Raw genomic sequence first — 27974 nt, 5'->3', positions numbered from 1 at the left:
CTCACCTCGCTCCCGGACACAGGCCAGGATACGGAGCCAGCTGGGTCCTGCAGCAGAGCTTACCACTGCACTGCCCTCCCTTTCCTTTTGTTTTTTCCTCTCCTCCTGTCACTGCCACCCCAGAGGAAGAGAGGCAGAGTCCAGTGCTTGCATGCTCTTCTTTGCACGAACCTGCTCGAGTGATTAGTCTCCTGATGTCTTTGAGAAAGTCTCCAGTGCTCTGACTGAGCCTGTGGGTGCTGGCTTTAAATCATCATCTCCTGTGGATTACAACAGCTGGATGAGAAGATAAAGGCTTTTCTCTCCTCTTTCCTTTCTTATTCCTCTCTTTTCACTTTTCCTCCTGAAGCCAGAGTGGTTCCCAGCCAGCGGGCATGATGCTGGTGGGAGCCCTGCATGGCCTCCTGTTTCTCTGCCTGGTTGAGAAGAGCATCAGCAAAGTCAGAAGATACTACATCGGTGCAGTGGAAACTGCCTGGGACTACGTACACAGCGATCTGCTCTCCGTGCTGCAAGCGCCTGCAGGGTAAAGCTCTTTCTATTGCAGTTCCAGCACCCTGCTATTGGTGTTGTCCCACCCTGGCACGCACAGCCCTGTGAGCTCGGGTGTGGGCAGGTGCATGGGGGCAAGGTGGGTGCACTGAGCTGCTGGTGCAGCTGGGAATGGGTGTTTCTGCACAAAGGGGAGTCAGTAAGTGCAACACCTGATAATGCACAGGTGCAATAAATCTTCAGAGAGAGACACAGACCTGCTCTGCCCTACTGCTGTGCACTGCTTTATCTCAGTGCTGTTTGCTGTGATCCTTTAAAGTCTGTGCCCAGAGCCAAGAGCTGGTTCTCCTGCCTGTGCTTTCTCTTCTGCATCCTGGGAGCTTTGGGGAAATGCAAGGGGAGGTGGGGTCCTGTAGGGGCTGCAGAGGGAGGTTGGCTGTGCCCTCCTGACATAACTCAGGGCAGCAAAGGGTGTCCACTGTGTCTGCCTCTAGTAAAACTCAGCTTTAGTTAGTTATATCTTTGTGTACATTACATTGCTGGAGCTGAATTTTTTCCTTTAGGGAATGAAAGTATTTTTTTAGTGTTTGGGCAAATAATGGTGTTTGTACACCGTGACAAGAAGGAGGAAGGCATGGCAGTTTTGCCCAAGTACTTTAGAGTAGGAACAAAAGTGGCAGTTGCATTGCTCAGGCATCAGGATGATGTTGTCTGGAGACACAGCTGGCTTGGACGCACATGGCTGTGAATGGGCTTTCTGAGCTTACAGCACGGGGAGCAGAGCTGGATGGCTACATCCCCTGTGGATCAAGCCATGCTGATTCCCTCTGCCGCCCTGCCACGTGCCCTTCCCCAGGCTTTGTGCTGCGGTGGTGTCAGCCTACAGCCCCATCTCAGACCCACAGTGACTGGAGCAGTGGGGAGCTGTGGTCAGGCACTGAAACCAGGCTCTGGTGCCATAGTTGCTGTATCAGAGTAACATTGGGTTTTCCCCCGTTTTGATTACTTCAAATTGGAAAACTGCATCCAGCACCCCCTGTTTTACTGATGCCTCCCACCCTGCTTTTACTAAGGTGGCACTCGGATCCATTAGGCTATGGTGGTGGAGCTGAGGTCACTCAGGCTGTTAATTCAACCCTGTGTCTTTCCATTTTGGCCCTGGCTTTAAGGACACACTTGCAGACCATTTCTGACCTGGGAGTGCCTCAGGCACCTGGCCATGCCCTGGGGACAAGTAGGCCATCAGCAGGCAGCCTGAGGTCAATTGTCCTTCTCTGGAACAGGAAAGATAACTTTGGTTTTCTGAGAGGGACTTGGTGGCATGCTCCACCCCGGAGAGGCTGGGCACGCCTGGGAAGCACGGCTCCCAGTGGAGCTGTGGTGGGAGCTGGGGTTTGCTTGGCGTGACTGTTCCCAGCTGGATAACAGTGCCTTCTTCTGCCTGGCCTGGCAGCCTCAGCTCGGTTGGGAGGTGGCACAGGAAAACAGCCCGGCAGGGGAGAAGGGGTGTGCGGGAGTGAGCCAGGAGAAGTTGGCAGAAGCGGAGCTGCTGCCAGAGCTGAGGTGCCCCCGAGCTGTGCGTGGGCTGTCTTCTGCTCCACCGGCTTTCCCTCCTAGTACCAGCATCCCATGGCAGCCCCCAAGGGTGCACGTCCAGGTAGGACCTCCAAAACCCCTCTATGCATCCAGTGTTTCTCTGGCATGTTTGTGGGAAAGCTCGGCCAAATGAATGGGCTATGGCACGCCAGGCCAGAGCTGCTTGTGCCTTCCCCACGGTTTCAATTTCTCTGCGTCCTACATGCAACCCCGGGGCAGGGGTCGCATCCTGCGACGGCCACAGGGATCTCGGCTCCGGCTCAGAGTTGGCGGCCACATAGCAGCAGCAGCCCACGTTTGAGTGCTTCAGCAGTGCAGATTGTTTACCTTGGCTGTCTCCCGGCTCCGAGAGATGAACAGATAGTGCGGCTAACAATGCTGATCGAAGGCGCCAGGAACGTATCTCCTTGCCTTGGCTTCAGTGGCCCTGGGGTAGGAAGTCCATGGGGAACCCAAGTGCAGGGGACCAAGTACAGGCCAGAAGCACTTGGATCAGATGTCCCTGCGCTGAACTCTGCCTCCCCATCCGCCGCAAAGGCTGCCAGGCTCTGCCGTGCCAGCTGGGACCCAGCGCTGAGCCCTGGTGTCACCAAGTCTCCTCCCAGCCATGCCCTCACATGCCAGCAAAATCCCCCTGGCTCCAGAGGATTTCTGCCTTGTTTACCGCGGCGTTAGCAGGACCAGACCTTCATATGTCAGGGATGTGTTTTCACCGCTGGGCTTTGTGTGAGTTAGAGATTAAGGCACAGCTTCCTGACAGCGGACAGCCCAGTGTCAGTGACCCTGCCACACTGCCACCTCCCAGCATGGGGTCACCCTGGAGAGCAAAGCTTTGTCAGGATGCTACTGCCATCAAGCCAGGAATGATAACGGCTCGTGGGCAAAGTTAGCTGAATGCAGTGGCCCTGCTCAGTGGGGCTATGTCTGTTGGGGGCTTCCTGCCAGCCTGAACGAGGGGTTATAACCGCGGTGGGAAAGCGTGCATGGGGTTTTCATGGGCGCCCCTCCTGCTTTGCCCCCAGGGAGGGCGAACCCCGCTCTCCCCACAGCATCCTCTGGCCGCAGGTGGCTTCCAGCCGGCGGCACGGGGGCGAGTGCGCATCGCCCTTTCCTAAATTTGAGTCACTCTGGCTCCTTCCTCTTCCTCTTGAGGAAGAGTCACAAAGGGAACCGCTGCTTGAATGAAGGCTTAGTCAGACAGGGAGAGCAATCCTCCCTGCTTCTTCAGAGGGAAGAAAATACCACCTGGCTTTTGCTCCAAACAAAACAAAACTGGAAGTGGTCTGTCTGGTTACTGGAAATGGTCTCAGTCCTGGGGCTGATAAGCCAGCCTCTAAAAATCCCTGGAGAAATTCATAGCTTTGTTATCCTGATAAATGTGCTGGATCCTTTCTGGAAAATGAATTTGTTAAGCTGCTTACAGATAGAAAGTGGCCAGCAGAGATAAGTGGGGTGTGAAATACTTTCAAGGCTCCTTCATCCTCCTGGGGCAAGGATTAGTTTTTTAGGGGATGGCTTTAAATCCCAGTTTGGTCAGAAAAGAAATGGATGTGGGGATGTTGCTCAGACCGCAGAACAAACTGCTATGACCTGCCATACAGCCTGACACAGTCTCTTCCCTGGGCACAAGCTGAGGAGGATGTTCAAGTTATATGCGATGTGTCTACTATACCTGAAGGTGCTGGGGATGGGGTGGGGGGTGGCTGCGGGACAGTCACTGTGCCACTGCTATCACAGCATTCCCAGTGCTCCAGGTCTCTGTTGGCAGGGAAGCATAAAGCTGGACAAGGCAGGAGGCTGGCAGTGATGCCTGTGGCTGTGCCCACTCCTGGCTGCAGCTGGGCACAGCGCTGCACCTCCTGCCCTTGTGTCTTCTTCCTTTGTGACTAACACTGTGACATTAATTACTGCGGCATTGTCATCAAAATGTTTCCAAACACTCCTGGGGATTGTCAGGAAACCCAAAGAACACAACAGGGTGAGTGATCCCTGGGGCCAGTGTGGCACAGGCAAGCTGGCAGGGAGGAGAGGAGGAGGATGGCTGCTGCTCCTGGATGGGGCTGAGCAACCAGCCTTGGCTTTTCCTTCCTCCTGCAGTGCATCGGGGCATCTGGGCCCACAGCCCCCCGCGCCTGGTGTCCCCACCCAGTACAGGAAGGCCGTGTTTGTGGAGTACCCTGATGCCTCGTTCACGCAGCCCAAGCCCAGGCCAGCATGGATGGGTAAGGAGCACCCACAGTGCAGTGGCCAAACTCGCCCTGGGTTGGGTGCTGGCTCCATGGCCAGGAATGGGAAAGCACCCGGGTAGAGTCCCAGTACAGCAGAGCTGCTGGGAATGCAGGGAGCCTTGCTGGTGCCAGAGCAGTTGATGCTGCCATGCTACATGAGAGATGACTGCTAACTGTGCAGGTGGAATGCTGAGACCCTTTGGGGCCCATGGCTGGGTGGGAGCTGCTTGACCCCAGCTGCCTGACCCTTTTGCCTTCCTTCCTTCAGGTCTTCTGGGCCCCACCATCCGAGCAGAAGTCTATGACACAGTGGTCATCGAGTTTAAGAACTTGGCCTCCCGTCCATACAACCTCCACGCCATTGGGGTGTCATACTGGAAGGCGTCAGAAGGTGAGTTGGTCCATAGCCAGGTGCTGCAAGCCCTGTACAGCACCTCCTGCTCAACGGCCTGCCTGTCAGGAGAGAGCACATCCCTCCCTGACCCTGGTGTTCACATCCCTCTGTGAAGACAGAGAGTCACAGAGGTGGCTTAGCCTGGGGGAACAAGACCATGCCTAGCCCAGAAATGAGCTGAGACGAGCAAATCCGTATCGGTTATAGAGGTAATACATAGGGTAAACCTGAGGTTGGATGCTTAGGGCCAGGAAGGCTGTGTCCTCCAGCATCAGGGCAGGTGGTGGGTGCATAGCCCCAACAAGCAAGTCTCCGGCACAGCTCTGCTTTGCTGCCCTGAGACCAGCTGTCACTGGTGGGAGCTGGGCTGGTCCTGGGGGCTGGGGTGGAGAGGGGCTGTGCTCTGGGCTGGGGGAAGAGGCATTTCTGTAGCCATGGTGTGTTGGGGATGAACCTTCAGTGACATCTGGCTGCTCCTTTCGCTTTAGGGGCAGGGTATGAGGATGAGAGCAGCCAGCTAGAGAAGGAAGGTGACAGGGTGGATCCAGGGAAGACACACACGTACATCTGGGAAATCCAGCAAAACCAGGGCCCGACAGATGGTGACTCACCGTGCCTGACCCACTCCTACTCCTCCAACACCGACAGTGTGAAGGACATCAACTCTGGTTTGATCGGAGCCCTGCTTGTGTGCCGACCTGGTAAGGACAGCACAGGACGTGGACAGGTCACATACAACCACGAATTGAAAAACAGAAAAATCAAAAACACCTTCCAGAGGCTGAACATGGCAGTGGAGTCAGTAAACTGTCATCAACAACACTTTTGGGGTTTGGCCCTTTCCTAAAAGAGTCTTTTTCCAGTGCAGGAGCCAAACACTCTTTAGATTTCTCTTCTGGAGAGAAATTTTTCTTTCCTTTGCAAAATTTCAGACCACAGATGAAATCCTGAACCTTATCTATCCATAAGGTGAATTGCTATGGAGGCACAAATGTTTGTCTTTCCTTCAGAGTTTCACCAAGCTGTGATTGTTCAGTATCAGCCAGGGTGCTTTATCAATCAGGGTTTTGTCAAAGAACCAGAGGGAAGTTTGTATCAGCAAGGGTTAAGGATCAGGCAGGGGAGAGGCAGGACACCCCAGGTACCTGGTCTGTGGTACCTGTGCCTGCTCTCCTTCCTTTGTAAACACAGAGGTGATGAAATCCTGTTAATACTTGCCGGGTGCAAGGAACCCAGAAGTGTACCTGGGGTGGAACTGGTCACCCCTGGCTGAGTCATCTCCTGGAGGTAGCTGTCCATAGCCCTCTGTAGTCACTGGAGAGGAATGGGCACGAGTCACCTCCTCCCAGGGCACCGTCTGCAGGCTCCAGTGACTCACCAAGAGTTTCTCCACTGAGCCAAGTCTAGACGAGCACAGATGATGGTGCTGACAAGGGGGCTAGATAAAACGGGCTCTTTCAGGTGACTAATCGGATCCTGAGAGCCTGCAAGGAAAAGGCAGCACAAACTGACCATTCAATGCCTTCTGGGGGCAGCTGCCTCTCAACCACCGGCTTCTGGGGAGTGCAAGGCAGGAAACGGGGCTGTGCCAGCCGTGAGACATGACAAAAGCAATCCACAGCCTGGCCTTGATTTACCGGTTCTTGGAGGGCACAAAGGGAATTCTCTGAGGAGACCAGCATGGTGCTTGCTGATGTTTAAAGAGATCCATCCCATGGCATCTTGCAGGGACCCTGGCTAGCGATGGGAACGAGGGCGTGCAGCAGGAGTTTGTGATGCTCTTCGCAGTGTTTGATGAAGGTAACTACCCTGTTGACTGGTGTTGGACTCTGAATGCAGCCTGGTCCATGGCTCGTGCTTTGGCCATGGTGTGAACGCAGCTGCTCGGCTCCCACACTGTCTCCCAAGCCCTGTACAGTCTCCCCAGCCAATGTGTTCCTGGTGCAGTGCTGCCATTCCTTCTGTTCTCCAGGTGCAGGGAGCTTGCAGCCCCCCCGCCCCCCCCCCCCCCCCCTCCCATCCCATGCCATGGCCTTGTTCCCATCACACAGGCTAAAGCTGCCAGGCAGTAATGTCCTGTCACATGCAATGGTCACCACCGCATTTATGCAGAACCTTGCATGGGTCTGCTGTGGATTTCCAGCAGGCACCACACATCTGACCTCCGTGCATTTTGGCTTTCATACTCTTTCACCCCCGTGGGAAGGTTTCCTTTTTCTCTGAAATGCTCTGAAATGAAAGCTGACTGCATCCTCCTCTCTCCACAGGGAAAAGCTGGTACTCTGAGACCAGCTCCCTGGCAGCTCCTAAGCCCCTGCCTCACAACAGGACGGAGCTGCACACCATCAATGGCTACATCAATGGCTCGCTGCCTGGTGAGTACCGGTGTGCTGGGGACAGGGACGGAGGGCATGGGAGGTACTAGGACCAGGGGTATAGCCAGGTCTGTAAGCTCGAGGTAGCTTGTGAAAGGAGTGAGAAATGACATCAAGAAGAGTTTCCAGGTGATGGATCTGTTAGGCTGTGTTCACCCCGGAGCGACTATTGCATCTCAACTCTTTGCTCTGCCTTGCCCATTTACAGTGCAGAAGGACCTATTTCTGGCTGGCTGTGTTACCAAGTGCAGCTGACCTCGGAGTTCTCCAGGAATTTTTCTGGTAGCAAAGGTTAATCTCTTGTAGCCCTGTGAGTGAGGCTGGAGGTAGTGTTGAGGGGAAAACTCAGCTCTCACCAGCCTGGCTCTGACAACGCACCTCTGTAGGATTTAGGGAATAGAATCATAGACTCTTTTAGGTTGGAGAAGACCTTTAAGATCATCAAGTCCAGTCATTTACCTAGCACTGCCAAGTCCACCACTAAACCATGGCCCTAAGCACCACATCTACTTGTCTTTTAAATACCTGCAGGGATGGTGATTCAACCACTTCCCTGGGCAGCCTGTTCCAGTGCTTGACAACCCTTTCGGTGAGGAAATTTTTCCTAACATCCAATCTAAACGTCCCCTGGCACAACTTGAGGCCATTTCCTCTTGTCGTTTCGCTTGCTACTTAAAGAAGAGACCAACACCTACCTCACTACAACCTGCTTTCAGGTAGTTGATTGAAAGGTCACCCCTCAGCCTCCTTTCCCCAGAAAGCAAAAGAAAAGGCTGATTGTGGTCTCAGTGAGGACAAAAGTTGGCATTTTCTGATGTTCTTCTGGAAGAAGGTCCATTGCTGCCTGAGACTGAAGAATCTCCAGGGCAAACTGGAAACACTGTCAGGAGAATTATTTCCATCAGCAACCTTGGTGAACCACGCCTTGAAACCTCCCACCTGGGTCTGGCTGTTCTCCAGTCATAGGCAAAAGCAGCAGTCGCCTGAATTTCCTGTCCTGGTGGATCCATTGAGCTTAAGAGCTGAGTAAACCTCATGGTCAACCTCTGTATCTGCAGTAGGTTTCCTCTTGAGAAGGTATCCGCCTCTGTCCATCAACCCCCTGTCTGGGTGCAGGACCACGCCTGAGAGGTGTCTGATGGAGTGGCAGTGCAGAGCTGGGGGCCTCAGGATGGAGCCTCCACGCTGTCACCTCCCCAGGCTCTTGCGATTTGTTCCAGTCACCTATCACACTCGGTGCCAAAATCAAGCGCTTGACTTGGTATTTGACTTTGTTTGGCTTCAGCTTCCAGGAACTTGTTCTTGTTATTCAGTTCCCTGCTAGATTGCAGAGCCCTTCAGCACACACTAATTTCTGCCCAGGAAAATATTTTTACAATGCAGTCAAGTCCTCTCCCATTTCCTAAGCACACCGACCTCTCAGAGTATCTCCGAGGAGGGAATTTTCTCTAGCCTTCAAATAATCCCGGTGAGCTCTATCTGCAATTTTTGGGGTATTTCAACTACCGCTGAGGACATGCCTCAGACGCAATATTTCAGTATCAGGCTTGCCGGTGTTGCGATCAGACAAATGATCGCCTTTTCCAGTGCCCAGTTCCCCTATTCGCAGAGTCAAGGATCACATCTACCTCTTCTGCCACTGCATCCTGCTGTGAGCTCCCACCAGCACGCCTCCCAGAGTCCCCGCCAAAGTCCCCCACTCTGTAACACTAGTCTTATATCAGGAGGGTGATGCAGTCTGCGCCCCTGATTTGCTCAGACAGTCCACATCCACATGTGACTTCTCCAGCTTGAAGCCACCACCTTGCAGGGCAGGGGCACTCTACTCAGCATGTGGCAGACTGAGTCCGTGACACCAAGAGTGGGGACAAGGGATGGACACAGTGGTGACTCCTGGGTGCTTTCTTTCTCTCCTGGCAGGTCTCACACTGTGCCTCAAGAAGCAAGTCCACTGGCATGTGATTGGGATGGGCACTGGGCCAGAAGTCCACTCCATCTTCTTGGAAGCCCACACATTCCTGGTGAGAAGCCACCGTCTCAGCAGCCTAGAAATCTCCTCTGCCACGTATCTCACAGCCCAGACCATGCCAGCAACAGCTGGCTGGTTTCGGATGTTCTGCCAGATACCATCCCATCAGCAAGGTAACCTTATTTTGCAAGAGCTCAGGGGAAAAGAAGTTCAGGGGATGGCCTGGGCTTCGGGTTCTATGCAGTGCTGCAGCTCCAAGGCCCCTCCTGCTCCCTAGTGTTGCATCCATGTGCAACCTGGCCTGTGGCCGGGATAGCATAGGTTGACCCATATGCTGGTACATTTGGTGGGGACAGTAGTGGAGAGGACATCTCCCAAGCACGGGGGAGTGCATGTCTGTGCTGGCATGTCAGTGTGACCCTTTCTGTCCGGCTTGTCTGAACCCAGCTGGCATGGAGGCTATTGTGAAGGTGGAGGAGTGTCTGGAGGAGCGCCTGGTGAAGATGGGGAAACTGTCAGATGAGCCAGAGGACGTGGATTACCCTGAAGAAGATGAAGATGAGGAAGCTTATCATGTGATCCAAGTGCGCTCTTTTGCCAAAGAGAGGCCTGTGACCTGGACTCACTACATTGCGGCTGAGGAAATGGACTGGGACTACGCCCCAGTGAAGCCAGCATCTCTGGACAGGTGACGGTGGGCATGTGTGCTCGTGAGGCTGCTCCTTGAGGCAGCCCTGCCGGCTCTTCCCCTTTTACCCAGAAATTTATTTTCCTTCTGCCCAACCTGGACAGGTTTATTTTTCCTTGTTAATGCTAACTGTATGGATGCAGGGCAAGGACGGTCTTGGGGAGGCCATGGGAAGGCAGGACCTGGCTTCGCTTCATTTTACCAAATGCCCCGCAGAGGCGTTTGTCTCCAGGGCATTTGTCTCTCTGAGGCCCAGGTCTCCAGGGTCAGCCCCTTCCGAGCAGGCAGAAATGCCTGGTAACCCTTCTCACCCTCCAGCCAGGAGGCCCTGCGTAGCCAGGACATGTGCCCACAGCCCCAGAGTGTGGGTGTCCTTGCCCTGTCTGGAAGGACATGATCTAGATGGCAGAGGCAATTAGCCCCTGCTGTTGCCCCACTTCTTGGAAGGAGAGGTGATGCAAGTGCAGTATCTCAGCAGAAGTACCTTAGTCAGCAGTGCGTGGTGATGACAGATGTCTTAATGTCACTCTGCTGACACAGGCTGTGTGGGCTGGGGCCAGCTTGGTGGTGGGGTCACCAGGTTCTGCCCTAGATGGGGATCCCAGACAGCAGCTGCTGGAGCAAGGCATAGAATCATAGAATGGGTTGGGTTGGAAGGGAATGGAAAGATCATTTAGTTCCCACTCCCCCGCCATGGGCAGGGACACCTTCCACTAGATCAGGCTGCTCAAAGCCCATCCAACCCGGCCTTGAACACTGCCAGGAACGGGCAGCCTGTTCCAGTGCCTCACCGTCCTTATAGTGAAGAATTTCTTCCTTAGTGAAGGGAGGAAGGTGGTAGAAATGCCCACCTGCAGCCCCCTGCAGGGTAAGCCAGGGGAGATGACCTCTCCAGCTTAGGGCTGGCCTTGCTCCTGAGAAGGAGCTGGGATAATCAAGAAAAAGCAGCTGCTTCGTTGCCTTATGGCCACTTACTGGGGGTGCTCCCTGACACAGGACAACCTGCCATGCCCTCAGCTCTCACAGTCACCTCTTCCCTCCAGGACAGGGCAGTGTCAGCCCAAGCTGCTGCTGCGTAACCTGGTGGGAGCTTTCTCCATTAAAGAAGCACCGAATCACTTGAATAACTGGAGTTATTCCCCAGGATGTGTATTGTGATTACAGGAATGAGTGTCCCCACTGTGCACTGGTAGTCCCCAGACAGATGTATAGGTGCTTGGACGATGGAAAGTCTTGTTCTGGTTCTGACAGTGTCCCACACGTGGCCATTCACTCTTTCTCTGCCTTGCCTGCAGAAACGTCAGGAGCCTGTTCCTGGAGGCTGGCCCCCGGCAGATCGGTTCAAAGTACAAGAAAGTGATGTTTGTGGAGTACGAGGATGCAACCTTCAAGAAGCGCAAGGTGTCAGATCAACCGGACAAGGGAATTCTGGGGCCTGTCATTAAGGGGGAGGTTGGAGATCAGTTTAAGGTAAGAGAGAGATTGCTTTCCACAAATAGGGACCGGAAGGGAAAACTTTAAAGCTGGATGCTATTCCTCTCTATATCTATATTTTATTCAAGAGCTATTAGTAGTTCTTCATTTGTGGCTAAGGTCTGGCATAAGTCCTTGAGATGCTCTGTCACATTTGGTGATGTCCAAAGTTCATCAGAAAGGCAGACATTACTGAAAGCTAAAGCTAAATGCTCTTGGTGAGATCCTTGTGCAGGGTATGGCCCAGTCCCCTTGATCTGACTTCATTGCAGGCGTCTTAGGAATTGTGCAAATTACTCCATGACATGTGGCATCCAGCACCTTCCTCTGAGGCAGGAGTGTCCTCTCATCCTCCACTCTTCTCCATCTGTGTGCTCTTACCATACAGTATTGGGGACTGTCGCTTGTGTCTCCCCAGGCACCTCTACTGACCACATGACTTGTTTGCTGCTAGGAGGAATGAGATGGTTTCCAGGAGTTTTCTGCTCCCTGCCTGGGGTTGCCTGTGCAGTTGTGGGCATGGAATGGAAGGTGACGCCTGTGGCAAAGCCCCAACAGAGCTATTTAGAGAAATAGATGAAGGGCTTCATGCAGTGAAGTGGGGAGCACTGTGAAGCTTTGACTGCTGTGCATACTTAGTGTCTAGATCCTCTGAGGCCCCCTGGATTGACAGACCTCTCGTGTCTCATATGCAAAGTGAGACTGAAGACAGCAACTTTCCTTTTAATAAATCTGTTATTTTCCTGACCTCTCTAAAATAGGCACCTCCTGGAAAGATGGGTAGTGTAGACTGGTAGAGAAATAAACAGTCATTTCTCCTGTTCTGACTCCTACTTTGCGGTCCCAGACATGTCCAGGTTCCTCCCTGTTGGACACTGGCAGTTAGCCAGTCCCAGAGCAACACTGCCCAGTGTTTCCCTCCCTGTGAGGACACTGAGGGCAGCCTTGAGGGCTCACAATGTTCAGAAAGCATTAAACGTTTGTGCTGGCTGTCCTCATTTCAGATCGTGTTCAGGAACCTGGCAAGCCGACCATACAACATCTACCCTCACGGTCTCACCAGTGTAAGGCCATACCACGCCATGAAGCCCTCTCAAGGTAAGGCAAACCATGAGAATTTGGGACATCACTTGGTCACTGCCATTCTTCTGGGCCAGGAAAGCTTCCTGCTGCCTATGGTAAGACTGGTTGTCCAACACATCCATCCAAGTAGCTGAGCCCTGCAGTCCTGGAGATGATGACAATGCTTGGTTCATGCCCCCCTTGGTGCCATGTAAGGAAGACTTGGGTGATGGATGGAAGAAGGGGCATTGTCAACCAGGGAGCTGGGACCATGTTGTTTGGTCCATCTGGGAGGCCCCCATGTTCTGATGCGGCAGGAACACCCTGGTGATCCTGGCTGTGTTTGCTAATTTGCTTACAGTCCTCACTCCCTTGCCCCGCTCCAATGTGCAGCGTTCATTATGATTCTGACTCTCCCTCTTGCAGATTTGTGGGTTTTGCTCTGAGGTTGTCGAGTTACCAAAGTCCTTTCCCAGAACTGCTTTCATCCCCTGGCAGCATGCTCCCAAGATCACAGCTCGTGCAAGGCCATCCCACCAGGGCAAAATTGTGCCCCATCCCTCTTCCCTCCTCCTCTCTGTCCTTTTGGGTGCATCACCATGATGGGAGCAATTGCAGAGGCTGGAGAAAGGCTCCTCTGCTGCAGCAGAGGTAGCAGAACCAGGACAGCAGCCGCTAAGGAGTTCAGTGAACTGGGTCAGCTTTGTGGCTTGTTACTATCTAAGTCAAGGTTTTCCTTCGGGAGAGTCAAAAGGGCAAAGTGGCCCATCAGCTGGCCGGGCCGAAGGTGCCAAGCCACACAAGGGCGCTGGGAGCCCTGCCCTGCCCTCTGTCAACATCCCCTAGCCAGACACGGCTCACTGGCTTTGCCAGTGATTCAGCTCTGTGAAAGTGGGTGAGTTGTGGTCCTGGAGCCACAGGGATGATGCTTTTTAGGGGATTATAAATAAAAAGAGTTGTTCCTACTTTGACTGACACATGAGCTTTGCAAACCCTGCTCTTACAGCAGCTCAGCTGGGCACTTGGAGCAGAGAAGGGTCTTTTTCTAAGGTTATATCAGTGCAAAATCCTGCTGAATTCTCAGAGGATTAATTTGCATTTGGATTTTCCTTCAGCTCCTCCCAGATCTCCTCACTGTTTTTCTCACCGTCTAGCCACATTTGCTTGAAAAATTGATCTGATGCTTTGTTTCTCACTCATTTCAGCCCTGGCCAGCTCTGTACCTTCATCTGCAATCTCCTCTAAGCAGCCCAGAGCCCAGGCACAGCTGAGACCTGGCAGATCTTCCAGTTTTCAGGAGTTTTAAGGGCTTTCAGAATTAGGCACATGCCCCTCTATCCACACCTTGTCCCAGAGGCTCCTTTTGTCCAGATCAACTTGCCGTGCAAGTGCATGATAGCAGCCAGGGTGCCATCCTGGGGTGGGCACCTTGGGTAGTTTTCTATGCAATTTGCATAGTTGGGAAACCTCCTTTCTGAGCTCTTTTAAAAAACAGTTAAAAATTCCTTGCCAGATAAGGACGTGAAGGACATTCCTGTCCCTCCTGGCCAGTCGTTCACCTACAGCTGGAGGGTCACCACTGAGGATGGGCCAACGCAGGCGGATCCTCGCTGCCTCACCCGTTTCTACTACAGCTCCATCGACCCAGTCCGAGACATGGCCTCAGGCCTGATTGGGCCCCTCCTGATCTGCTTTAAGAAGTCCATGGATCAGAGGGGAAATCAGGTGGGTCCTTCCTTTGTTACCCCAACTGCCAGGCTGAAAGGCTGGAGTAACTGCAGTGGGTGAAATATTTGGGAAAAACCAAATTTGTCTGTCCTGTTCTCTTCAACCCTACTACCAGTCCCAATGTCCCTGCCTTCTCCATCTTCTCTTGCATGCTCCCTTCTCTCCAAACTTGGACCCTAATTCCTGTGAAATAGCAGTAAACTGTTTCCCAGGCTAAAATCTGGCAGCTGCACTGGGCCCCAGAGGTGCCCTGGTCAGACCAGGAATAACCGCTTCCCTCTCCGCCTTCCAGATAATGTCAGACAATATGAGGTTGGTGCTGTTTTCGGTCTTCGATGAGAACCGCAGCTGGTACCTGGAGGAGAACATCAGGCGGTTCTGCACTGACGCAGCCCATGTGGATACCCAGGACCCCCAGTTTTACGCCTCCAACGTGATGCACAGTGAGTGCTCAGGCAGGGGCTCCCTGCAAAGCCCCAGCACACACAGGTTCATCCCTGCCCCAGGGAACAAGCAGGGAACATGCAGCAGCTTGGCAGCCGTGGGGGAATCAAGTCCTGATGAAATGTTTCACTCCTGCTCTCTTCCAGCTATTAACGGCTTTGTATTTGACAACCTCCAAACAAACCTCTGCCTGCATGAGGTCGTGTATTGGTATGTCCTGAGTGTTGGGGCCCAAACAGATTTCCTCTCCATCTTCTTCTCTGGAAACACATTCAAGCGCAACATGGTCTTTGAGGATGTGCTTACCCTTTTCCCGTTTTCTGGAGAAACGGTCTTCATGAGCTTGGAAAAGCCAGGTTGGTAACATGGGCTGTTCTATAAACCACGGACTTGGCATCACAGCAGAGATAAGTGAGCACCTCCAGCCATGGCTCTGGTACCCAATTGCATTTTGGCAGCCCTGAGGGCAAAAGGATGCACAACCTGCTGGAACTTAAAGAAATTAAACTACTGTATTTTACTTCCTTAATAGGATGAGTTAAGGTCACACATGCTGCCAAGCAGTAAGCTGGCTGCAGTAACGTGAGCCCCAAGGACCTCGCATCTGCACCCTTGGCTCCAAGCTCGGAGGTCAAGAGGAGTGGCAGTGCTGTCCCTGCTGTGGGTTTAGCCACTAGTCATGGCATCCCATTTATCTCCACACTTTGCAAGGACAGAAATCACAGCCATAGAGAACTAGGAATGATTTACTTCAGAGTTTGGTTTTATTTCCCCCCACTCGGCATTTTTTCCTTAGCATCTGCAAAAGTGGTGCTGTTAACCATTTCCTCACTCACAGAGGAAACACATAGTTTACCATCTAATTGCAAAGTCTGATATGATGGCCATGAGTGCTGGAGCCCAAGCCAAGCTGACAGGGTTTGTAGATACCCCAGGAAGCTTTCTAAAACCCAGCCAAACGTTGCATCCCTTTGAGCTCTGATTTTTGCCTGCTGATCTGAAGCAGGCGAGCAGCTCAGCCAGCAGCAGATGACGGCTCTCTCCAGTGTCAGAGCCTGGTTATTACACACCTCCTCACTCACTCGGCGCCTGTAGAAGAGGCACTCACTGCGGGGAGCAAATGTGTTGGCTGAGGATGTGAGCAAGAAGCAGCCTTTCCATTTCTTCCTCCTTGAGTGGGAGAGACGTGATGACTGTGTCTGGGAGAGAGGTGTATTCGACAGCACCAGCATGTCTGTGGGGGCGGTTTATGGTGATTACTCCTGCTGCTGGCAATAATCCTGGAGGTTATCAGTGCATAAACTGTTCTTACCAAGCTGTTGTTGGGGCCTCGCGGGTGTGTATAGCTTGCCAGGCTCTGGCAGGAAACGCTGGCCCTGCTGGTGGTGCTTGTCAGGACTGGCTCTGACGTTGCCAGCAAGCCTGATGTCTTGTGAGTCCAGCTGTAAGATTCTCTAGGGGTTATGAAAACATGAAATCACTACCATGAACCAGAGGCTGCCTGGAAAATACAGGTTGCACGGGGTGCAGCATGGGGGTGGCAGCTCTTCGGATTTCCTGCTGTGGTGGGCTGATGGTGTCCTCTTGTCCTCTCTTGAGACAGGTGTCTGGACGCTGGGGTGCCTGAATCCTGATTTCAGAGACCGAGGGATGCGTGCCAAGTTCACGGTCTTGCAGTGCCAGTATGAGCAATATCCTGATGGGGAAGATTATGAGGATTTTGAGGAGGTGGAGGGTGCCTTTGAATTCCAACCCAGGAGCTTCTCTAAAACAAAGAGATGGCACAAGCCATGTGTGAATGAGCAGCTCAACATCACCTCTTCCAGAAATGATACAGAGAAACCAAGATCGTGCTTGCCAGAACCCAGCTATGGGGCCCGCGTGAGTGGTGGCTGGATTTCTGACCCCTCTTCTAATGGCACCTCAACACTTCTAGAAACAATCCCATATCCACCTGATATTTCCATGTCTTCTCTGCCAGAGACAAACTATGATTCAGTGTCCTATGAATCCTTCCTGAAAGATGAAGAAGAATTGTCAAATATCATCACCCAGGATGAAGGGTTTGGAGCTCGCCCACCTGGAGAACACTTGGCAAGTGTAGGTGGTAGGGTCCATGGTACTGTGAGCCCAGAAGAAGGTCAGCAATGGCTGCAGCAAGGCACGCCAGCTCCAGAAGATGCTCTGGCAGGGAAGATGACAAGAATCTCAGAGGTGCAGAAGCCAGTAAAAAGGACAATGGTCCAGTCTGGTGGTACATTGGAGATCTTGGAAGCACAGCCTCAAAAGACAACTACTCATGCAACAAGCTTGTGGGACTCAATTGCTTATGCTGCTAGCAAAGATCCTCTTCAAGGGAACAGGAACTTAATTCACCAGAATGACCTGGAACCCAATGTGGGACTCCAAGACATGTCTTCAGAGAGTGCTAAGGACAAGTGGCTAAAAGGGGCTGATAAAATACCCTTAAATCCATATGAGTCAAAGGATATAATCCATACAGCACCGGCTTTAAGTACTGATCATAACTTTTCCTCCACACTGGACAATCCTTTTGCATCTTTGAATGAGACAGAAGACAACAGGACTTCTCATGCCCTGGTTCACAATCAAACCAGAGAAAACAATTATTCATCAAATGAGATAGATGCTAGGCTGGAAAAAAGACCTCATGAAATTATTTTGCAAGGCTTTTATGAATCTTCTGAAGGGAAAAATGTTTCTTCCTCAGATCTGGGACCCAGCAAACCTGTACAAGAACAAATCCTCACAGATGAGAGTAACTCCTTGCCTGCAAAAAGTGGCACAGAACAAGAAGCTGATGAACTTGCCAGAGGCGCAAGCCTTCTAGAAACCACCTTTGCACACACCAATGACCTGGAGCCTTCCAGCTATATAACGATGGAAGAGAGGGATGAATTAATCTTGGGCGCCATGTTTCAGGATGCTACAGTCACTAAGGAATTGCCAGACATGAACAGTCTTGCCTTTCCTGAACCGAACGTCATGGCCAATGACACAAGGCAGTTCCCAAATGCTCTCCTGAACAGCCCTGAGCAGTTTCTGAGACACAGAGCTCCAGCCCCAGGCATGAGTGGCCCTGACCAGAGGCCTCAACAAGCCAGGTCACTGGAGAGCAGAGGCTTGGCGCATGGTCTGGGTCTTCCCAACACCAGCTGGCCTGGCAGCAGGGAGCCCCTCTCCGAGGTTAACAGAGCAGAGCAGGATCTGGTCAGCCAGACTCCTGAGACAGCAGTGAATAAGAAAGCACCAAAGGCGTGTGGACCTCATTCCCCTTTTTGCAGCAGCCGCTTCAGAAAGAGGTCCCTGACATCAGGCAACACTGTGCCTGAGGTGCTGGTGGCCCAGCAAAACCTGGAAGAAAAATCAGACACGATTGAGGGAAGACTACGCCTGGGCAGGGATGTTCCACAGGCTGTGCTTGGAGATAGTGCTGATGAGACGCATCCTGTGGGGAGGCCAAGCACAGCTGGGGGTGGACGCAGCAGCAGCGAGGAGCCCCAGCGCAGTGGACGCTCTTTCCCCACACAGAAAGCAGCGGGGAGCGAGGCAGCAATGGCAGCGAGTAGCTCAGAGACACAAGCTGCAGCTGCAGACCTGCCCTCAAATTGGGATCCGGTCTCCCTGGGGGCAGTGGGACGTGCCGGGGGCTTGTGGAGCCCAGCTTTGGCTGAGCTGCAGCCAGGCAGAGGTGCTGTCGGGGGCACTCCCGGGAGCAAGCAAGCCGAGGGGAGAAGCCGGATGGAGGAAGAGACAAATTCTGTGGAGCATCTGGGTCAGCTCAGTCCTGGGCCTCAGCAGCTGAAGGCCAATGCCACGGAAGACTCTGTGCCTGAGAGCGCATCTGGGAAAACCCCAGAAGAAATCCCTATGAAACCAGACTCCAAAGAGAACTATTCCCTGTCTCCAAGCAGTGCCGCTCACAACAGCACTAACAAAAACCCAGCCAGATATGTGCAAGCCAGTCCAGATGGATGGCAGGTGCTCAGTGGGGAAGATGTCTTCAGAGAAACCAGAAAAAGAGAGGGCCAGGACCTAAGAGACCCCAAGGAGGATGGGGAAGGTAACAGCACAGCTGGGAAGAGGAATCACGGCCCAGGACATAGGGAGAGACTGGATGTGAACAACGGGACCCATTCTGGCTCCTCGAGGCTGAAGCCAGACAAGCTGGACTACGACGAGTACAGTGACACAGAGCAGACCATAGAGGATTTTGACATCTATGAGGATGAGGAGCATGACCCGCGCTCCTTCCAGGGGGAGGTACGGCAATACTTCATTGCAGCAGTGGAGGTGATGTGGGAATACGGGAACCAGAGACCCCAGCACTTCCTTAAAGCCACGTAAGTGTTACTGTCCCTCGTGTATTCCTCCTGCACTGTGTGGCATGGCTTGATGCATGAGTTGGCATGTCCTGGCAGGCAGGATCACAGGTCTGTGACTGTATGACCCAGCCAAGCAGCCCAGGGGAAGGATGCGCCCAGCACTTCCCCTCCACCTGGGGAGTTTTGTAACTCCAGCAACCTTGAGCTTCCTTGCAAGTGGGTCAGGGATGCTCTAGGCTCTGCATCATGCTTGCCCTGCAGCAGCCCTGCCATGGCTGCCCTCCCTGTGGGACAGTGTCACCTGACTTGCTTAACTGCCCTCACCCCAGCAGGGACCCTTGGAGCAGCAGAAGGAAGCCTTTCCGGCAGTACCGCAAGGTGGTTTTCCGAGAGTACATGGATGATTCCTTCACGCAGCCGCTGCTGCGGGGAGAGTTGGATGAGCACTTGGGCATCCTCGGGCCATACATCAGGGCAGAAGTTGAAGATGTCATCATGGTGAATTGAAAGTTCCCGTTTCCTATACAACCTGAAACCCCCATTGCTGGCTGTGCTGAGCCAGAGGGAGCGCCGAGGTGGGCCTGCAGGCTCTGCAGTCACCGTGGGTTCACCTTCAGGGCTCAGGGGCAGGAGCTGCCCCATTGGCACCCTGTGTGGCACGTGGGTGGTGCCAGGTTGGGAGGCAGAGCCACCATTCAGAGGAACCTCAGTGTCTGAAGCTATGGGCCAGCGGGAATGTCAGTGTGTTCAGATGCAAAGCCCTGGACCTGAGACAACCCCAACCCCAGTAACAGCACGGCCTGAGCGGCTCCTGGGCTCTACGGGGAGCTTTTTGGGTGAAGGGATTGTAAAAAGGGTAATGAGGTAAGCAGGGTTCAGTACAGCTTCTTTGGGTGCTCTATGTGAGGGCAGGCTTTGACTTCCCTCACCACCAAAGGTCCTTCAGCACCCACCTAAGGAAGAGGTGAAAGGCTTTTCACCAGGCTCAGGACTTGTATGCCTGGAGACGTTGCCCAGTTTTCACTGAAATCTTCACCAAGATGGATTCAGCACCTTTGGGCTCCAGATACAGTAGTGTAGCTGACCTTGCTTCCATTGAGCAGGGAGAGGGCTTCATCCTGCTGACATGACCGTGACGGGCTTTCCACTGGGGATCACAATGCACAGCCACAGCTTGTGGTTCAGCAGGGGTTGCCCACTGCATGGGGCCCAGCTGGAGGTCTGAGCACTGGGGACATGGCTTCTTCCTTCCCACCAGCTGCCTGGATCCAACCTGAGGGTCCAGGACGCTCTCAGCACTACATCTAGCCCCCTCCCACACTCCCTTTGCTTTGCCTTCCCTCTGGTGCAGGTTACATTCAAGAACCTAGCCTCACGGCCCTTCTCCTTCCACTCCACACTGCAAGCCTACGAGGAGGTGCAGGATGCCACGCAGAGCGGACAGCTGGTGCAGCCCGGCAAGGTGCGGAAGTACTCCTGGAAAGTCCTGCCCCAGATGGCACCCACCACGCAGGAGTTCGACTGCAAGTCCTGGGCTTACTTCTCCAACGTGGACCTGGTAAGTGGGAGCCTGCTCCATGGGACATCCCAGGAAGGAGAGATGGGCAGCACGCCTGGGTCCTGGCTGTGAGGTGAAGGCTTTTGCTGTGGTGCTGGGCTGAAAGCAGCCTGTGGCTGTGTAGATTCTCAGGTGTCTAATACAGTGACGAGTGCATGCTTGTGCTTTCTTTTCTCTTTCCTTCTCTTAATGGATTTCCACCCCCCCCCCCCCCCCCTTTCCCCTGCTGTACCAGCTTATGAGGCTTGCAGGAAACTAGCACTCTGCAGCCCCGCTACCCCTCTGCCAAACACGGCTGGATTCGGCCCGTGGGTTCCAATGTTAGTGGGGCAGGGACTGTTGGACAGACAGACACCACTTCTCTTGGAAGCATGTGCAAACACTTGCTGTACGGCTTTTTTTTAGCTAATGGGAGATCTCCCAGTGAACCTAGCACGTCCTTCCCACCCTGCGCGTGCCATGCCCTGTGCATGGGTGGGAGCCAGGCCAGGGATGCAGGCAGGGCTACTGCTTTCCTCGTTGCTGTGCCACCTGCGGGCATCAGCACTGCCTCCCACTCCGAGGCAAACCCTTCTTTCCTGGCTCCCCGGCAGGAGAAGGACCTGCACTCGGGCCTTATTGGGCCACTGATCATCTGCCGCCGTGGGGTGCTGAACTTCGTTTTCAGGCGGCAGCTGGCTGTGCAGGAGTTCTCCCTGCTCTTCACTATCTTTGATGAGACCAAAAGCTGGTACTTCCTAGAGAACATGGAGAGGAACTGCCGCCCTCCTTGCCGCATCCAGCAGGACAACCCTGACTTTAAGAGAAACCATTCCTTCCACGGTGAGGACCCTTGCCCTTGCCCTTTCCATCCCACAATCTACATTGGGATGGAAAAACCCTGGAGCCTTGAGCCACTCCTGACTGTTGCCTTTCTCAGCCATCAATGGCTACGTGAGTGACACGCTGCCCGGGCTGGTGATGGCTCAGCAGCAACGGATCCGATGGCACCTCCTGAACATGGGCAGCACTGAGGATATCCACTCTGTCCACTTTCATGGGCATCTGTTCAGTGTCAGGACTAGCCAGGAGTATCGCATGGGAGTCTACAACCTTTATCCTGGTGAGAAGCAGTATGGGCACCGTGCACGCTCCAGCTGCTGGGGCTTCATGTCCATGCCTGTTAGGAAGTACCAAGCCTGCACGGGGATAGCAAGGAGGGGAACGGATCTGGAAGAGTCTGGCTCTGTGTTTGCACAGCGCTTGGCACTGTGGCATCCCATTACAGCCAGTAACTCTCCTCTGCTCTGCTCTCCATTCCTGGCCAGGTGTCTTTGGGACGGTAGAGATGCAACCCTCGCATGCCGGGATCTGGCGAGTAGAGTGCAAAGTGGGAGAGCACCAGCAAGCTGGGATGAGTGCCCTCTTCCTCGTGTACAACCAGAGTGAGTGACTCTCTTTGCACCCTGGCCCACTTGCTGCCATGGTCATGACCCCCACATTCTTGAGCTCCCTCCACCAGATCTCTCAGTTATTTTCCCTGGGGTGACCCAAGTGGGGTCTTCAGGGTTTTCACTCTGAAAGAAAGTCACAACTTCGGCCCTTGCCACCCTACACAACCCAGCAGAGAGCACAGAGTCAGGGACACAGCTGGGGTGAAGGCTGGGAGACCAGCTTCATGTGCCTGTGAATATTTGCTTCGAGAGCTCTCGTTTTCCAAATGGAGGGTCCCTGGACCTTCTGTAAAATGCGCTTACCCCAGCAGCTGCATGCACACACTGGTGCCTGCCCACACTGTCAGGAAGGTACAGTCCCCAGCTGCCTAACCACACAACAAGAGGTAAACTGAGGCACGGAGTGAGGGTAGGAGGCAATAAGAAACACTGCCTGACTACAGGTTGCTCTGATAGAAACAGCCCCAAGAGCAACCGGAAAATCCACAGGAAACATCTGACCATTCACCCCAGAACAACAGGTTTCTACCTCACTGTAAGTATGTTCTGGGGGAAGTGGTTGGGGAGAGTAGTATTGTATCACACAGTGACAATCTCTCTCCTCTTCCTCTTAAGACAGTATTAAATGTCAGCCATAAGTTAAAAATCTGCTTAAGATTTCAAATTTGCATTTTCCCAGAAGAAATTGCCACGTGGCAGAGATGCCAGGATGTGACTAGTTAATAATAATAATGGTTATTATAAGAGACAAACAGCTCAGCAGACCAGAAGAGCGACACAGAGAGACAGGGGTGTCAGGCAGATTTTTCTTTAGCAACATAATACTTGTTTTTAAAAGATGCTGCCTAGCAACAAAATGCCCCAGGAGCAAGACGTGTATAAGGAAGAGACACTTGTCAGCACTGCTGGGACATCAGGACATGGGGGTAAAGAGGCCAAGGGCGCAGTGACAGGAGTTTGTCAAAAGGCTGCTGTGGCTGATACTGGGAACTCTGCTGTTGACATCAGGGTCAGGAGCAAGAACTTCCAGCACCCCTAAAATTCAGGGATGGATGTGGAGGCATCTGAAACCCACCACTTGGTGTGAGACAAGACTGGGGGCTCCTGGAGGCTTGAGACTGGAGGCTGCTACCCAGCCTAGGCTTTTCCTTCAAGAGCTTTGTTGGCTAACCAGCTCTCCCTGGTTTTCCCCCTCCTTTCCCCTGTTTGGCTGCAGACTGCCGAAACGCCCTCGGCCTGGCCTCGGGCCACATTGCAGACTCTCAGATCACAGCATCGGGGCAGTACGGTGAGTAGGGGCTGTTGCTGCAGAGAAGGCAGGTGAGGTTGGGGCAGCTTCAGCCAACACAACTCAGGTGCAGGCTTGCCCAAGGCTCTGCTACACCGGGTCCCTGGCAAAGTCCTTCCTCCATCCATGCCCATGCCAGCATCCCACTTGGGACCTGGAGGTGCCTTCCCACATGTCTGGCCCATCGTCCGGCCCATCTCTCTGCCACCATGTATGTGGCTACTGAACCCCAGGGTGGTCCTTGGGCCCCAGTCCTGTGGGTGGACTTCTCACCACCTCAGGCTGGGCAGCACCAGGAGCCAGCAGCACCCTCATCTCTGTGTGCTCTCGTCACAGGGCAGTGGGCTCCTTACCTGGCCAGGCTGGATAACACCGGCTCCATCAACGCTTGGAGCACTGACCGCAGCAGCAATGCCTGGATCCAGGTGAGAGGGGCCCTGTGGCTGGAGGCAGCGCTGGGGGCATTCCAAGGGCATGCTTGTGGCTGATGCACTGTACAGAAGGATTCACAAGGATGGCCACTGTCTCCCCAGCTACATCCTATTTCCCCTGCTTCCCCTCTGGGAGGGGAGCCCTGAGAGCCTAGTGGCAGTTGGTTTGGCCATGGCTGCTGCTGGCCTGATGCCCAGATCCACCCTCCATGCAGCAGAGGAATCACTCGGTGGTCCAGCTGCAGCATTGGATTGTGCAAAAATTCCCCAAAGGCCAAGTGAGAACAGCTCATCTCTCCAAACAGCTCTCCCCTGCCCTCTCCCAGCAGTTAGCTGAGTTGTGCTCTTATGAACTATTTTAACTAGTTTCGTAAACCATGCTCAGGTATGTCACAAGGAAGTGAGTTCCACAGGTTTGCAGTGCATTGCCTGAACATGGCTTGGGTTTTCCATCAAAAATGAATCCCTGACTTTCGTTCTCAGGTGGACCTTTTGCATCTCATGATTATTCATGGTATAAAAACCCAAGGGGCCCGACAAAAGTTCTCCAGCCTTTACATCTCCCAGTTTGTTGTCTTCTACAGCCTCGATGGGCAAAGGTGGAGGAAATACAAGGGGAACGCCACCAGCACCCAGATGGTAAAGTGAACAGGTCTTGAGGAGGGTGTCTTCCTAGAATGGGGTCTCCTGCGGTGACGAGGGCTAGGGAGCTCCATACACAAGGCAGAGATCTGCCGAGACCCTAGGATAATTTATCAGAGCAGGAACAGTGAGCATTCACTGCCAAGATGACTGAATCGCAGATCACAGATCTGCAAGGGATTTGCTGTCTGTGTCCATCTGTCTCATTTTAAATTGACTGAACTATTTCTTTCCATGATCCCAGGTGGCTGTGAGATCCACTGCTTAACGTTACGTTGCACATTACTTACAGCTAGGCATAAGATTTTGCCTGAATACCTTTTTTGACCCCAAAGGCAAATCTGGCTTTCCAAAAACATTGTGCAGATGCAGACAATTTGTGGTATCTTGACTCATCAGAAAAAAACACAACCTGAATATGCATAAGCTGATCACTCCAGTGGGAGAAGAAAAATAGCCAGAAAAGCCTCCATAGTGTACACCAGCTGTGGCCAAAACTTTTCCCAGGTTCAAAAGTCCCAGGACTTACTTTTTTTTTTCTGACTTCTCCTCTCGTTTTGGTGAAAATATAAAAACACGTTCATTTGCGTGGACCTTAAGTTTTTCCTCCTCCCATTCATCAGTGGTTCACCCTGATTTGACGCATTCACACTTCTTTGGTCTGAATCACATTTCAAATCATTTCCCTGAGCTGCCATTCTGTTATAAAGCTGGTGATAAGATACAGAAGTGCCAGACAGAAATGTTCTTCTCCCCGCTAATACTTGTTCTATTTAGCTTTCTTTCCACTGGTACAACAAACCTTTTTCTCCCTTTCCCTGCAGCTGTTCTTTGCAAATGTGGATGCAACCGGAGTGAAAGAAAATCAGTTCAACCCTCCGATCATAGCCCGGTATATCCGCATTAACCCCACTCACTACAGCATCCGGACCACCCTGCGGATGGAGCTCATCGGCTGCGATCTGAACAGTACGTCCCACCTCCAGACACCAAGCACCAAAGCCAGGGCCTGATCCGGTGGGGTGCTGGGCATCAGCTCCACATGTTTCAGGACACCCCAGGCAGTTGTGGAGGGGAATGGAGAAGGCTGGAGATGGCATTGAGATGTTGGGGGAACAAAGCTGGAAAATCTTGTTATGGTCTTAGCAATAGCAATACCAGAGGGAGAGCATGGAGCCAGCTCTCACCACCACTTTTTTCTGAACCACTAGAAACCTCCAGCAGCAGCTAAGCTGATAGCTGCGGAGCTGCTGCCTCAGTCTTGGGGAGCAGGGAACAAGGACAGACAGACGCCAATAGGCTTTTCCACCGGTTTTGCCTCTCCAAGGTGAGACTGCTCCAGCCCACAGTGTGACCCGGAGCAGTTGTGCTCTGGGATCCTTTCTTTAGTTTTGCACACCAGCAGGGCGAACCCTCCAGCAGCTACAGGCTGTAGCAGCTGTGCTGTTGCCCCATGCCACAAGCCTGCCAGCCGGCTCTGAGGCAGCTGTGCATATGCACACACGATCACACCATGTGCAGGCTGTCTCCCTGCCAGGTATTCTTGTCCTTCCCCTGCTGACAGGTTCTCCTTATGTCCTGATGGACGCACAAATTCTTCACATTCCTCCTAGATAAAATCTAGTGAGAAAAGAAGGTGGGACTAGTGGCAGGCGCAGTTTGGCACTCCCCAGCCAGAGCCATACTGCAAACAGGGGCCCTGAGCACTGTACGGATCATGATGCTGCAGCAAGGCACAGGAGAACCTGTAATCAAGGAAAGTGCATGGAGCATGGCTGGAGCAGCAAGCAGCCAGAAGGCATTTCCACGATGGGTCTGTCTGTTCCCCTCCTCTGACAAGCATCACTCCTCTCTTCCAGGCTGCTCCTTGCCCCTAGGAATGGAGAACAGAATGATCCCTGACCAGCGCATTTCTGCATCCTCCTACAGCACCAACATCTTCTCCAGCTGGTCACCCTCCCAGGCCCGCCTGAACCTGCAGGGGAGGACCAACGCATGGAGGCCAAAGGTAGCCCACGCAAGGAGAACTTGAGGCAGGCAGCTGGGGCATGGGCATGGCAGGTGGGATCCCAGCACGCAGGCTGGGTGCTTACAGCCTCCCCTAGCCAGGGCTGCATGGGGAGTGTGTACAGCCACGTGCACTGTGCAAGCTGCCTGCACGCAGACAGGAGAATTCCTGCACTGAGTTAGCACCCAGCAGCTCCAACCAGACACCTGGTGGGGCAGGTGAAGTCCAGGACTATGTGCAGGGCCACCTTGGCTTTAGCTGCAATGAATGTGTCTTTCTCATTGCTGCTGAAGGGTTGAAGGCAGTCTGTCCTTCCCTAGAGCAACAGGCCCAACGAGTGGTTACAGGTGGACTTTGAAGTAACCAAGAAGGTGACTGCAATCATAACCCAAGGTGCCAAAGCTGTCTTCACCCACATGTTTGTGAAAGAGTTCGCCGTCTCCAGCAGCCAGAACGGTGTGCACTGGAGCCCAGTCCTGCAGGACGGCAAGGAGAAGGTATGCAGAGCTGCTCCATGGCCAGAGGCAGCTCATGGCCACCCCTGGGGCAGCAAGCACAGCCCTTGGCAGCCAACATGCTCACAGGATTTTTTGCAAGAGCAGCGAGCCGGGCTGTGCTTTTTCTTCCCCAAAGCATTCCCAAGCGGTGCTTGTCTGGGTTGGTCATGTCCTGAATGACATGGGGTCACTATACCAGCAGAGGAGAGCGCATCCTTGATTTCTCTCTCCGCTCCAGATTTTCAGGGCAAACCAAGACCACACCAGCACAGTGATGAATACCCTGGAGCCCCCTCTCTTTGCCCGCTACGTGAGGATACACCCCCGCCAGTGGCACAACCACATTGCCTTGCGGATAGAGCTCCTGGGCTGCGACACTCAGCAGGAATACTGATGGCTGCGGGGCCAGGCACGGGCAGCGCGCCGGTACCCACAGCCAGCCAGGCGCTGAATGCTCCCCAGGGCCAGCGCCAGCCCCCCAGGGCCCCGGCTGCCCCCGCTGCTGGGGAGCAGAAGCCCTGCCGTGCTGTCACGGTGGCTGGCTCATTATCAGCCTCTTCCTGTCCCTCATCTACCAGATGCCATATAGTCAGACGTAATGCTGAAGAATTAAACAGTAATTTTCCAGTATAACGCTGAAAAATTAAACAGTAATTTTCCAGTATCTCTCTGCACTTTCTCCTGTGCTCCAGTCTTGGAGTCCCTGGGGGCTCAGTCAGTATTACCAGCAGCTAGTAATTAATTAGCCCCGGAGCTGCTCAGCTTCATTTTACACAAGCTCCTGCTGCCCGGGCACAGCCCTGGAGGAGGAGGAAGCAGCAAAGATAAGGGCTGGGGAAAGGGGCCCTGCTCCAGGCCCCAGCATCCATTTCACAATCCGTGGGGATCGGCGGCTCAAGGGAGGCAGCGCTTGCTCAACCTGACTCAGCGCCGGGCTTTCGCCCCCCCCTTCATCTCCGTGTCCCTGCTGCCGTCAGGCATGTGAAATCTGAGTCAGGGTTGAATGTCCCCTGGCCTGCCACTAGCCAGCCCCTTGAGGCAAGCAGTCCTGACCCCTGTTTGTCGACCTCCTGGGAGCACAGGCCCTGGCTCACATCCCTCTCCCATCACTTCCTCACAGTCACTAGGAAACATCTCTTCTGAAGCACCTGCTGGTCCTGGCCGACAGACCATCTGAGAAGCGTGTGGGCTCACCTCTAAGAGAACTTCCCACAGGCACTTCTGTACATCCTCCTCATCACCCTGCTGCCCCTCTGCTGCCCCATGTACTGGTGTGCGTTGCCCACCAGCTGGTGGTCCCTTTTCTCTAGGACAGGTTTGTT

General features: G+C 53.5%; 1 protein-coding gene across 3 annotated transcripts; it reads left to right on the top strand.

The window, feature by feature from the left end:
* Positions 1–46: 46 nt before the first annotated feature.
* Positions 47–27313, top strand: F8 (coagulation factor VIII). 3 transcript variants are annotated; one of them, XM_040614614.1, is made up of 26 exons: positions 47–526; positions 4186–4310; positions 4585–4707; positions 5199–5411; positions 6439–6510; positions 6978–7085; positions 9006–9227; positions 9502–9742; positions 11038–11212; positions 12220–12313; positions 13791–14002; positions 14298–14448; positions 14596–14805; positions 16053–18813; positions 19128–19293; positions 20147–20353; positions 20947–21175; positions 21273–21455; positions 21661–21777; positions 23003–23074; positions 23411–23499; positions 23989–24144; positions 24972–25116; positions 26007–26155; positions 26476–26652; positions 26891–27313. In XM_040614614.1, exons 1-26 carry the CDS (start codon positions 375–377, stop codon positions 27044–27046), a joined length of 6705 nt encoding a protein of 2234 aa, XP_040470548.1. In that variant the 5' UTR covers positions 47–374; the 3' UTR covers positions 27047–27313. The 3 variants fall into 3 exon arrangements, with proteins under 3 accessions (XP_040470548.1, XP_040470547.1, XP_040470549.1); XM_040614613.1 differs by having other exon boundaries at positions 19125–19293; XM_040614615.1 differs by lacking the exon at positions 4186–4310 and having other exon boundaries at positions 19125–19293.
* Positions 27314–27974: the final 661 nt, after the last annotated feature.

The sequence above is a fragment of the Falco naumanni genome, chromosome 14, assembly GCF_017639655.2.
Source record: "Falco naumanni isolate bFalNau1 chromosome 14, bFalNau1.pat, whole genome shotgun sequence".
Classification (NCBI taxonomy): Eukaryota; Metazoa; Chordata; class Aves; order Falconiformes; family Falconidae; genus Falco; species Falco naumanni.
The sequence above is the reverse complement of the archived record's forward strand: the minus strand, read 5'-3'. Positions and strand labels throughout refer to the sequence as shown.